Below are 13296 nucleotides of genomic sequence, written 5' to 3'. Positions count from 1 at the left end.
CATGTATTCTTTCTTGGGCATATGTTGGTCCTGAAAAGGACCACCCAATCTCTTCGAATGTCGTTCGATATTTCTTCACTTCGAATGCACTTCGAAAGTTTTGAACATGAGCAAAACATTCGGGCCGGTCACAAGAATGGACCCGAATGTCTGGAATGCACTCAGAATGCAGTCAGAATTTTTAGAATGCCCTTCGAATATCCAGGAATGTACCAAGAATTTTCATTCCGGCTCTTCCGCCTCTAGTGTGACGGGGTTAACGGCGGCCATTCCTATAGAGCGCCACTGACTCGCAACAGCATAACCAAGATATTTACAGTAACTGTTGTCACAATTAGTGTTATTTGTGTGCGTTCCTATTTGTTTTATCCTAAATTTAATAAAATTATGGAACTCATCCATAATAATGTTTCACTAACGGCTCATCTATATTAGATACATGAAAATAAATTACGAGAGGGTAATGTGACGATGTTAATATCCACTTTAGATCTATAATCTTTGTCATAAACTGAACATGCGAATATAATAATAGTCGAAGTTTTGAAGTAATTAATGCTCAGAGATTATCATTTCACACGTGTGGGTATATCAAAACATTCAATGCTTTATCCATTGGATAGAGAGAGGGGGCACATAACAAGAAAAATAAATAAATAAATAAATAAAGAATGAATAAATAAATAGAGAAAGGAAAGGGGAAAGAAAGAAAAGGAAAAAAAGGAAAGAAGAAATAAAGAAAGAAAGTATAGTGGAAAGGAAAAAGAAAGATATAAAGAGAGAAAGAGAGATAAAACGAAAGAAAAATGAAAGAAGAAAGAAAGAAAGAAAAAAGAAAGAAAAATGAAAGAAAGAAAGAAAAATGAAAGAAAGAAAGGAAGAAAAGAAGGGAAGAAAGGAAGATAAGGGAATATACGGCGAAAGAATAGTAGAAAGATAAAAGAAAGAAATGAAGGGGAAAGAAATAAAATGATAAAAAGAAAGAAAAAGAAAGGAACAGAATGGAAGACAGAAAGAAGTAAAGAAGAAAAGACAGGAAAGAAGGAAGAAAGGAAAGAAGGAAGAAGGAAGGAAGGAAGGAAGAAAGAAAGAAAGGAAGGAAGGAAGGAAGAAAGAAGGAAAGAAAGAAAGGAAGAAAAGAAGGGAAGAAAGGAAGATAAGGGAATATACGGCGAATAACAACAGGCAGTGGCGTACCGTGGGTCACGGCATTGGGGGGGCACCAGCAAAAATTTCGAGTCACTTAGTGAGCGCGCGAAGCGCGCTCTGTTGCCAGGTAAACTGACATAATAGAGACATTTTACGGACATCCAGTGCCATTAAACGGATATGTATTTCACTGGTTTTGATATTAAGACCAAAAAAGGGACATTATAAGCAAGTTTTTTGTAGTCATGATACGTACCTGTCTCGCTAAACAAAAATGCGAGCGCGAAGCGCGAGCTGAAAATTTTTTATATACTGACCCCAAACAGGGACATTTTAGGAATCCATTAAGAGTATAAATATCTAACCACAGTCATATAATGCTAGTGCCACGCTTTGCTGATTTGGTTAGAATTACATCTAAATACACGAAGTCATTGTAAACATGATTAACATACGCATCTCACTAATCAATTATTGCGAGCGCTAGTTGAAAATTTAGGAAATTCAGACCAGCGTTTTGAGGCCTGTTTGTTGGAATTAATGAAGACCATACGTATTTCGCTAACCAAATGATGCGAGCGCGTAGCGCGAGCTGAAATTTGTGTATATATTGACCCCAAACATGGATATTTTAAGGACTATTTTTAGGAATACATATCTCACCATAGTCATCTAATGCGAGTGCCAATCGCTTGCTGATTTTGTTAGAATTAAATCTAAACACATGAAGCACTTTTTGAAGTCATTGTAATCATGATTATACGCATCTCACTTATCAAATACTGCGAGCGTGAAGCGCGAGCTTAAAATTTAGGAAAATCAGACCTGAAGAGAAGCATTCTAAGGCTTGTTTGTAAGAATTCACTAAGACCGCATGTATTTCACTAACCAAATGATGCGAGCTGAAAATTTTGGTATTCAGATCAGAAAAAAATTTAAGGACTGATTTTAGGAATTCATGAAGAGCAGACATCTCACCAATCCACTAATGCGAACGTAAGCACGGACAGGAAATGTTTTATACTAAGACCTTAAAATGGTGCAATCACTTTAAGTAGTTATGAAGAAGAAACATACAGCTGTATGTCATTACAAAAAAAAACAATACATCGAATTGCTAGGAAATATATTTGGTGTATATTGACTTGAAAACGGGAGGTTTTAGTACAACTGAATTATATATCTCGTTAAACAGTCTATGCGAGCACCAGAAAAAATGAAGACATAGGACCTCAGCAAACTAATGTTTCATATAGTATGAAAAAAATGTTTCTTGTGTAATATAACATAACATGTAATATAACATAACATAATATAGTATAGCATTATAATGGACAATAATTTCTCCTTTCCCACTACGTTTCTCTTCCTTTCTCCCTCTTTTTCTCCTTTTCCGTTTTTTTTTTTTTTTGGGCCAGCCGATTGGGGGGGCACGTGCCCCCCATGCCCCCCCGTAGTTACGCCACTGACAACAGGTGTATCACTGTCTACCTTTTGAAATAATCGAATGAAAGAAGACCAAATACGAAAGAAATAGATAAAGAGAGGATTTTTTGTTAGCATCCATTGTTCAAATCATTATTTTTATACACACTATACTTGTTCTCAAGTTCCCAGTTACTACATGTATTGTGCCTCATCATCACAAAGTGACCCATTAGAAATTATCGCTTCAAACCTCAAATGAGAATGGAGAGAGTTTATCACATAATTTGGCGTGCATCACCGCTTTTATTTCATGCCCAAATCTCAAATACATATAGAGTGGATATAATTTAGATACAGTCATCGATAAGATCGGCAAATTTCAAAGAAATCTGAATCTTTATACATGTTGTATGACTTTTCCTGGTTGTATGAGTTCGTCTTCCGAATTCAACTTGGAAGCGATATCTTAGATTTTACCTGCGTTATCGCCTGTTAGTCCGGCATTCGAAAGCGGAACCTAAACATTAAAGTTTAGCAATATATTTCTCATCATTAAAAAATCAACAAAATGGCCAAGAAAATTTTATTAGTGTTCATTAAATCGATGATAATACCTGATGTATTTTTTTGTGTGTGTTCGTTTCATATATTCGAATTAACTATACAAGACTTTGCGTTATTCCCCTATGTCAGCAATAAATTCATCAACATTGCGCTGCATTCTATCTGGGTGAGATGAATGAATACCATAGAGATATATACTAATAACTAGTATCTCTATGATGAATACCCGAATCTATCTGTATGTTAAAATAATCCTCAAATCGTAAAGATGATAAAACTAAGAATCAAACTAATAATGTGTAAATTAATATGCAATCTAATACTGTGTGCATATAGCTGGAAATGAACTGGTCCACCGGAAAGTGGAGCTTGTTAGTCATAGACTTTTCAAACATTGTCTTAAGTCGTTGTTTGAGGAACATCGGAACCGAGGCGGGGGATACACTCTCAATATTTTCCGAAAACGTATGAACAGAGACATAAAATGTATTAATATGAGTGGCACTGAGCATCCATGTCATGTCTTTGATGTATTTGACAACCCGTAATTTTATACCACCATGACCACAGAGATGTTCATTGTCGATCATACTGTTAACAGATTATACATGTAAGTAAATCTCCAATATCGCATTTCTGTACTGAATAGACTAAATGAATAGATAAATATATGAATATACATGTATCATCAGATTGTCCAATTTGTCGGCGGGAAGTATGTTGTTGGTATGGTAAGTTTTGTGTTTTGTTTAAGATGATGAAAGGGAGTGTGAATGGGGCGGAGATGGAGGATGTAGAAATTAAAGAATAAAGTAGTCTCACTCTGACGCGTTTTGGGCTTTTCATCAAGAAAGGGCAAAGTAGCTTATATCTGATGCGCTCTTGGGATGCGCTTTCATTGATCCAGATCATTTTAATTGATGCCCTCCTCTCCTCCAAACAAAACTGTTCTCCCGAGGGAGTGGCCTAAATAAAATGGCGTCTTGCGAGTGCGTTGATACTCAGTCTGACTCCCAGTCCGCGTGGTACGTCTCTGTCGTGTTATAGATTTTGGAACAACATATCCATTAATGGCCCGCGCGCGCTCAATTGCATGTCAATGGAACGTTATAGTAGAAAACCGTTCGTAAATAAAATATAATTCTCTTCAGTCCATTGCCATCCTTTCTCCTTATTGATGTTACTACACATTTTCGCATATATTTTGTAAGTATTACTTTCCCCGTAGTGTTTATATACACTTCAATTTTATTTCACTCTCTGTCTAAGCATGCGTGGCTTGAGGAATGGAGGCCATCGAATATTATTTTGTTTAAAATGCAAAACCATTCAGATTCAGAGAATGCAATAAAGAGTCCGATGTGAAAGGGCCGCAGATTTACTGGCAGGCAATAATGTACAATTAACGCATCATGCAAAAAATTAATCGGCTTAGCTGAGTGACCTTCTATCCGCCATCAACTCGTGCCAAATCATATCGTAGTTGACGATAAATTCTTTAAATTTTCCATTTAGGCGACAGAAATATGACTGTTCAATGAAAGACATTTCTTGATTTAGGTCGTTATATTCGTATTTCTAATCCCTTTGATGTTACGTAGGATCATTGACAATCTGAAAGCACTCCGATTTCGCTAATTTCATTACATATTTTTCGCCTTGGCAGAAAAGGGGGCCATGGACAATACCGTACAGCATTAGCTCAAATCCGCTAATTTCACAAATTGGACTCAATATGCACACTCTAAATGCGAAATGTAAAACTTGAAAGGAGGGGAATATTTCTCAATCCTTTGAATGGTGTAAAGTAAAGAAGAAAGGAAGCAAGCTTTCAATGTACACGTCATGACCAATGATTTCAATGCAGTACCATCCTACTTTAAAAGTAATTGCAATCCAATGAATAGATTATATCTGTAATATGATATCCCATGAATTGAATACCCGTTATTTGATCTTTATCGAGTCATGGCAATGAATAATAAATACTAGTTTATGAAATGGTCGATCGTACTAAAAGTTATATAGGAGTGAGAAGGTTAGCAATCGCGTACCAAAAAAAATCAGTATTGGAAGGATTTTAGTAGTAGGGGTCTATAGAAGGGTAAATTGCCAATTCGTCCACTGCCAACTCGTCCACTCACCACAAGGTCTACCTTCATTTAGTCTTATGCCATTCCGTCCATCAACATTTCGTCTAACAACCATTTGGTCCAATCAACATTTCGACTAATCACCAGTTCGTCTATTGTCATTTCGTCTAATAACCAGTTGGTCTAATACCCATTTTATCTTCACTCATTTTGCAACACTGACACTTTAGATTAATTAGACCAAATTGTATATGAACTAAATGGCTATTGGACCAACTGGTTATTAGACGGAATGGCATTAGACTAAATGAAAGGGGACCATGTGGTGAGTGGACGAACTGATGGTAGGCCAAATGATAGACGAGTTGGCAATTGGACGAATTGGCACTAGACGAATTGGAAACAAACAAGGATGTATATACATGTATTGCATAATTCAATTTTTGTGGAATTTTTGAATCTTTAACATCAAGAAATTCTCTCTCTCTCTCTCTCTTATTATGATTTTTTTTGGTTTGCTGCTAAAATGATTATATCACCGCTCGGATGAAGTTATCAAACTGTCACTTCAAAATGATAACAAATATAGTAAACTATTATCTATATTATGCTAAGAAGAATTGATAAGGGTTAGGGATGTATTGTGTAGGGGTAGGGGATGAGAGACGACATTAAAACGAATATGAGAAATAAAATGGAAACTACTACATCGTTATTCAATGGACAATAAAAAGAAAAAACCCTTAATCGAAAGAATAACGAACAGAAAGTTTGGCTAGGAAAAGAACAGCGGAAAAACCGTGGTCCGGCCCATCCCTTATGATGAAATTAATGAAAATGTAATTCTTGAGAAAAAAATATATTATTCTCTTTTATTTTCATCTTAACAATAGTCATAATGATCAATACATATCAGGCTATTTTTATCTATCTGCTTCAATAAAAAGTGTTGGCATTCTACTGTCTTGGGGGAAATTCAGTTAGCTTGATATTCCCGTCTCCATGTCTCATATCATTTAGATTTTTTTTGCTTGCTCAGTCCCATCACTCCTTCGCATTGAAACCACTTCTCCTTGATCTTTCCCCTGTTATCAAGTTCATCAATGATTCTACTCTATTACTTTTTGTTCTATATTTCAAATTATATACACGCATTAATCATTAGAGATCATGAACACTTATTTCGTATCTGTGATTCGTTTTTTTCTATCTTTTAATTCACATTTATTTTATCAAACTCAACCTCTCTAGACCCCCTCTCTCTCTCCATCTCTCACTCCCAAGTTTGAAAAAGATTTCTCTCTCCATATCATTTTCTAAATTTGTCTGGTGAATTAAAAATAGTAACTGCTCGTGACACGAGTTAGAAAAATCAATCAACGGACGAATAAACGCAAAGAAAACTATTTCTAATCTCAGGCCAATATACTATTTACCTGTTTACCATTTCATCATATCCATTTAGCTCAATATACATACTGTATTCTCCCTTCTCTCTCCCCTCTTAATCTTTATGTTACAGTTAAACCAACTCGTTGGTGTCATGTCTACCTTCCTCAATCGAAACTTTCCAAACAATTCCACCCCCTTCCTTTCACCCCTAATAACTCGTTATCTTCTTATTTTTCTTTCATTCTTCCACCTCTCTGAAAATTGTTCCATCTTCTCCTTTGCGCTTGTTTCCCATCACACTTAGATATTCAACCTTCTTTTACAGCCCCTATTTCTTTATCTTTCTTAATCTACTCCTGTCGCCCCCTATTTTTATTTAACCCCTCTCCCTCTTTTTTTTCTCTCTCTCTCTCGCTCTCCCACACACCCATGAACGATATATAACGGAGACACACAGGTTGAAATACAATTCAATGTCAGTTTATTATTGAGGAATTCAATCAAAACATTCACTTGATTCACTGTCTGAAATGTAATAATAAATAAGATACACTATACATAATACAATAAAATATCAATACATAAAATATCAATAGTCAATGTACATGGATAAATCCATAACCAATTACTGCCCCAATACAGGTTCACCAAATAGTTGGCAAGACAACAATAGAATAACAAGAAATAATGTATATACCCGTGAAGGGGCTACGAAATTAAGCAAATATCATGCAATTTGGCCTAGAGGATAATGCATAAAAAGGTATCTTCGTGCAAATTTACAGCATTGAGGTTATGATGGTGCATTTTAACCACCATTAACAGCAAAAGCCTTTTATCTGAGATCAGTTGATATCATTCTTCAGATATATGGTTGGAGTTGAATAGAAATAATGCCAGTAACGAATTGAATTGTAACTGTTTTTACATGGACAATTCAATAACTGTTGTCAAAAAATTAACATGAACGATTCAATAACTGCTGTAAAAAAGATTGACTTTACTACTGATATAATGCTGTCACAAAGTTCAGTAATTTCATGAGTATCGTAGGCAAGTGTGAGCAGGATTCCACCGTGAGTCCATTAGAAACCTCCGGGGATCTGGAGGGCTAAGCCAGGGTGATGAACCGCAGGGTGAGGGTGAGGTGTCGACAAAACCGCTGGAACGTGAACAACTGCTGGGTGATCGGGCGTACCAGTGACCGGGCTAGAGTGCGGAGACGAGGAGCTGGTAGTGACGGGCGTGGTCGAGCTTGTGTTCGGTGCCGTCGGAGAAGAGTGGCGATGTGGCGATCCTCCTGGGGCGTGGTGACATCCACAGGGAGATGATGCTGAGACCGCTGGTTGGGCAGCTGAAGGTGGTGGAGGTAGATTGGTTGGTGGCAAGATGAGAGATGCACCGGCGGCTCTAGCTGCGAGGATGTCGGATTGATGGGTGGCGGCAGTGGCAGCGGGGTTCGGAAAAGGTCTAGCATAAGGATGGGCACCGAGACCGTGTAGAAGCTCAGCTCGAGATCGAAGGTGAAGAGAGTAGGCGTCGGCCGCGGCGGCGACAGGTGCAGCTCCAGCAAGTGGGTGGTAGTAGCTGAGTGGTGAAGGGGCGTGGCATGTGTATGGGGGCAGTCTACCAGCCAACATGAGTGAGTAGAGGTGATGGTCGAAATGGGCGTGGTGTGGCCAGGAACATGCAGACATCGACATGCGCTGACGTTTATCCTTCATACGACGATTCTGAAACCAGACCTGAAGAAATGATAAAACAAAGATAAATAAAAAGGGTTAAAGATTATTTCGAAATAACATGGGGTGAAAACTACACTATGACATGATGTTACTAGTAACTAAGCCGGTCTGTGATGCAAGTGCAATTAGAGACGGCTGTGAGCACAGTATGAACGTCATAAAGTACAGATGCTTAAAGCCTGGAAAATTGGATGATGATACCACATCACGCATATTCGATTTTTTTTAAATAAATAAGAACCCCTGATGAGTGCTACCTCATATCCGCTATCACTCCGATCCCGCTTTGAGATTATTTCTATCATTCAACTTCATTTGGAATCATGAGCGGGCAATAATTAGCTCGAATGATTGAAGCGCACGACCCGGGAAGCCAACGGCTGCACGACAAGGCAGCTGTACGCTAGAGCGCGTGCATGGAACTAACTTGAAGGATAGGTTGGAAGGGGAGGGAATGTGCACTCAGTAATTGCTAAATGATGATCTTTGCTGTACTCGTCACCCAAGAGTGAAGAGTGTTTGTCTTGTAATTAAACACGTTGTGAATATTCCTGTCAGGTTAAATACGCTCTGACTGTTTTGAGGAGATGAATTTAAAGTGTCAATATATCATGTCATTGGTATATCATGCATTATAAACAGTGAAGAGGGGATGTCATGATTATTACCTCATTCACCACAGGGGATTGCGAGAAATGATCCAATTACAATCTTAAAGTCAGATAACATGATGCCATCATCGAACAAGGTAGACAGTGTTATTTTATTTTCATACTCGACCAATTCTTGACAATTCTTTTTTTTTTATTTAAATGTATTTAAAAAAGCATATTTATGTATTCTTGAACAAAATATAGATTCGCACTGACGATTGCGTTGCTACTTGAATCAAGTCATGCATATCAAATAAAAAGTCATTACGTTATACAGGTGCCTATATACTTCTCAAATAGTGAATAACCCTTTTACAACTATGTATTAATGATGCATAACAGATCAACATCTTAAGGAAATATATTTGCTTTGCGGTGATCATTGGTGATGATGGGATTAAAAATAGATAACTAAGCCGGAAGGAACTTTACAGCAAAATACGAAACCTCTTAAGAAGCGAACCGAAACGTTAAAAATAAGTTGTACTGTAATGCTAATCTAAACTTCTATGTTTTCCGAATCAAGAGGAACGGTTTGGGATACGATCAGGCGACGCCAAAAAAACTTCGACTTTCAGAAGTTGTAAATGATCAAAAACGGAGAGTAAATGATGTGTGAAACTTGAGTTAAGTCACTTGATCACTTTGTACTTTCAGGCTACATGTATGAGCTTTAACAAGCAACTCCTAAAATATATGACAAAGCCATAAACAACATATTCACGTTAACGAATATTCAATTTGATCAAAATTTTATTTCTTGTTACAATTTTTCAATATTTTTTTTTCTTTGACGGGTCAAAACAATCAGCAGTATATAGTAAAGGATGCTAAACAATAATCAACTCTGTGCTTTTCTCGGGTTCCATTGAAAATATCTAAGGTCAAAACACATGTCTGCATGATTATTAACAAAGCTCGCCCCTTCTTTGAAACATTCAAATCGAATTTATGTGCATTATACCAAATGAAATATCTTTGACTTAGAAACTAAAAATAATACATACCTTGATAGTTGTTTCTGGTAGATTGAGAGCGGTGGCCAACTCGCATCGTTTGGGTCGGGATACGTAGTTCTCACGGGCAAACTCCTTTTCAAGTCGGCCGATCTGTTCCCGGGTGAATGCGGTGCGGTATCGGCGAACCTGTGATGGGTCCAGCGGGTCAGCTGTAAACAGGAAAAGTGAAACACGTTTTATCATTAAAACTTGATCGCATAATATAATATAGATCAAATATTTATGTACAATTACCAACATATTTGATTTTTGTTTTAAATATTAAGAATATTTAAATTTCAAAACTTATGCAAAACTTAAGCTTTAATTTTGCAATTTGTTTACAGAAGAAAAAAAAAATCACACAATTTCGTAAGCAATTTGTTGTAAGTATATTCTCAATAATCGCATCCACATTATGATAGCAAGAGCATATTCAACGCGTAACATCAACTATTGAATATCATATATCAACTACAATTATATACATGACTGCATAATCTTGAAATCAACTGAAGCAAACGCTTGATCTGACAAACAAGTCACATCTACCCCAACCCTAATCAAAAGCATATTAAAGTTAATGACCACCTTGATACTTTGGCTCTTGGTGGCAATGATGGCACCCTGACTTCCCCTTGTCATTATCGCTAATGATGGGAAATCATAAAATGGAAAATTATAAGTGCATGGTCAACATGATTTCACCAGTAACCAGTAGGTTGATAATATTCTACATGATTAGAGCAGTATACAGGTCTCGGGCCCCATGCCAACGTGGCGTGACGCTCGGCAAGTGTCGGGGGCAATCAGCTGAAAAACTCTTTCAATCTTCAAACCCATACGTTTTCCTACCCTCCTTCCTTCTAAAATACACATATAACTGGAAAATATCTCTTATCCAAACGAATCGTTAAATTGAAAAGTAATAAAAGACATCAGAAAAATCATCTTGATACAGACATTTTTGGTGTAACGACTATAATAATTATTTTTGGTCTCACAGGTGTGTTAAAAATGCAATAAGTCTGAAAAGAACATTTAAGTAAAATTGGCGAAATCAAATCTATAACTTACCACGAAGTGCAGAATTTGGTGGAGAAGAATCCGTCTTGTGTAGGCCAAACTCTAGGTTGTCAGGACAGCTGTCTGGTGAGAGGCGATCACCCCACTTTCCCAATGGGCTAGAGTCCCGAGAGTAGTGACCATTCAGTAGAGTGTCCTGGTGTTCATCGCCGCTGAGATGTTCACCCTTGACAGGAGGACTAGGTGATCGTGATAGGGGATGATGATGGGTCGAGTGACGAAAGTCCAACGTCTGTGCCGATGGGATGGTGTGAGCCGTGGGGTACGGCAGCAAGGTTGGGTGGTGGCCGATCGTAGAAGGGACAGCGACATCACCTCCCGTGACGGCCCGGCTCATGATGACGGCAGCAGCTGATGAAGTCTTTGATGAACTGCTGGACGAAACATCGGCATAGGGCATGAAGAGGGTATGATGACGAGCCTCTGACGGGGCTGCTACAGCACTGTGAGATGCTCCTGGTGTAGTGGTGACGTTGTTGTTGGAGTCTTGATGTTGGTTGTCAGTCGTAGGAAGCATGTTGGTAAAACCTTTGTCCATGTTAAACAGAAAACACTCGATCAATGTACGTTTGCTGTCCACCAATCCTTGACTTTAAATCAACTCCAAATCAAATCTAGACGACAAGCCCGATACCCGAAACTTTCTCTTTCTTGATTGGATGAAATATCACAACATCAATTTATGATCGGTGCTCTTTGACTTTTTCGGAAAATTGAAGTGGAACGGTCAGGAAAGTGCTTCCTCGGTCAGGCTTGCTGACGAAGTGGTTGTCGAGTCCAAGGGTTACAAAGTGTCCATGTAATATATTCGACGAAGGTATTTAAAGGATATCAACACAACTTGTGTGTCAACTTTCAGCTGATATCAGTAGTACATTAACAATGCAGACGAGTTCACTTTCTCATCAGGTAAGTTTAAAGACTCGAAGACATGATAACTTCTCTCTTGGGTGACGAAAGTGAAATATGACGATGTTCCAGCTTTCTTCGGATATAAATACGGTGAGTTAAATTCAATCATGACCATACCAGATTAGGTAACACCCAATAAGGGACAGTGCTTTTGAACTTTAGCGCACCAATAAGGGGGCGTACCCCTTTTGTTATGTTAATCGCGGCTTCCAAGCCGAAGACACTAAACGATCTGGTAATCAAAGCTCCATTACACGGAGTCATCAATAGCGAACGCGCACAATGGCGTGCGGACACGGAGGGCTAACAAAAACAACAAAAGCGCGTTCTCCCGACCAGTCAAGTTGAAAAGGATCGCTCATTTACACGTCAATGGCACACAGCGACACCGCCTCTACCCCTATCAGTAACATAAAAGATAGTTGAAATAGATGCATGGGATGAGACACTGATATCTATTCATGGCACAAATTGGGTCGTCTTCGTCCTTTCTTACAGCTTTCGCTTTCTGATCGCCGCCGTGATAAAGGGCAAAGATTTGAGAAGAAAGCAAGTCGTCATTGAAACTCTTCTCACTTTTGTCTCCCCTCCCAAGATCTTGTTAATACCATACTTTATTTTCTTTACAGCTTTCTGGCTATCTATGCATTCACTGAAATCTGTGTATAAAGTTTACGAGCCCTTGGCGTTGTATCATCCTAAATCTTCCTTTCAAACGAAAAATGGGAAAGCTTAGCTCTTACACCGTCTACCCCGTCACAATACTTCAAACTCCATGACACAAAGCTGTCGGAATGGCAAACCCAGACTCAAAGTAAATAAAAATAGAGTTTCGATTTTTAGTTTAATTCGGTGATCAACTTAAATTGTTTTCTTGTAAGATATTCAAGGTACTTTATAGGTAGCGATGCAAGTTAGATGATACGTCTTTGGATAAATCTTGATTAGCTGCTGATCATATTAAGTCTAATTGGATTATTTTAGAAAAGAATGTGAAAACTAGCTACTAGTAATTTTGGGGTCATTGCCCTCGGCTCCTAAATTGCAATGTACATAAAAGGGCTTTGGTGTTGAACACAACACCAGTCAGTATTGTGAGAGACCCATACCAGCCAGGTGTAAAAAAAGTCATAGTGTTTCAATATAACACCAGACCATGCATAATAAACAGAATATGTTATAATTACACCAATGAGTTTTGAACTAACACTATGAAATCATCACCAGTGTAAAATTGTGTTGTGCTTTCATAACAACGACGGGTGTAATTTTAACG

The 13296-nt window shown here is 38.0% G+C and overlaps 1 protein-coding gene across 1 annotated transcript; it reads right to left on the bottom strand.

Annotated features, from left to right (window-relative positions):
* Positions 1 to 7090: 7090 nt before the first annotated feature.
* Positions 7091 to 12248, bottom strand: LOC129257168 (homeobox even-skipped homolog protein 2-like). The gene is made up of 3 exons (XM_054895436.2): positions 11100 to 12248; positions 10032 to 10192; positions 7091 to 8371 (listed from the first exon to the last, which is right to left on the bottom strand). The coding sequence occupies exons 1-3, from the start codon at positions 11644 to 11646 to the stop codon at positions 7712 to 7714; spliced, it is 1368 nt and encodes a 455-aa protein (XP_054751411.2). The 5' UTR covers positions 11647 to 12248; the 3' UTR covers positions 7091 to 7711.
* Positions 12249 to 13296: the final 1048 nt, after the last annotated feature.

This window comes from Lytechinus pictus, chromosome 3 (assembly GCF_037042905.1).
Source record: "Lytechinus pictus isolate F3 Inbred chromosome 3, Lp3.0, whole genome shotgun sequence".
Taxonomy (NCBI): Eukaryota; Metazoa; Echinodermata; class Echinoidea; order Temnopleuroida; family Toxopneustidae; genus Lytechinus; species Lytechinus pictus.
The sequence above is the reverse complement of the archived record's forward strand: the minus strand, read 5'-3'. Positions and strand labels throughout refer to the sequence as shown.

What these genes read in the sequence shown, in the direction of transcription:
- LOC129257168 (XM_054895436.2), bottom strand. Translation starts at nt 11,646, where the DNA reads ATGGACAAAGGTTTTACCAACATGCTTCCTACGACTGACAACCAACAT. An exon ending in ACCAAATTCTGCACTTCGTG is followed by an intron (nt 10,193 to 11,099) that starts GTAAGTTATAGA and finishes TCCTGTTTACAG; the next exon opens with CTGACCCGCTGGACCCATCA. An exon ending in TACCAGAAACAACTATCAAG is followed by an intron (nt 8,372 to 10,031) that starts GTATGTATTATT and finishes TCATTTCTTCAG; the next exon opens with GTCTGGTTTCAGAATCGTCG.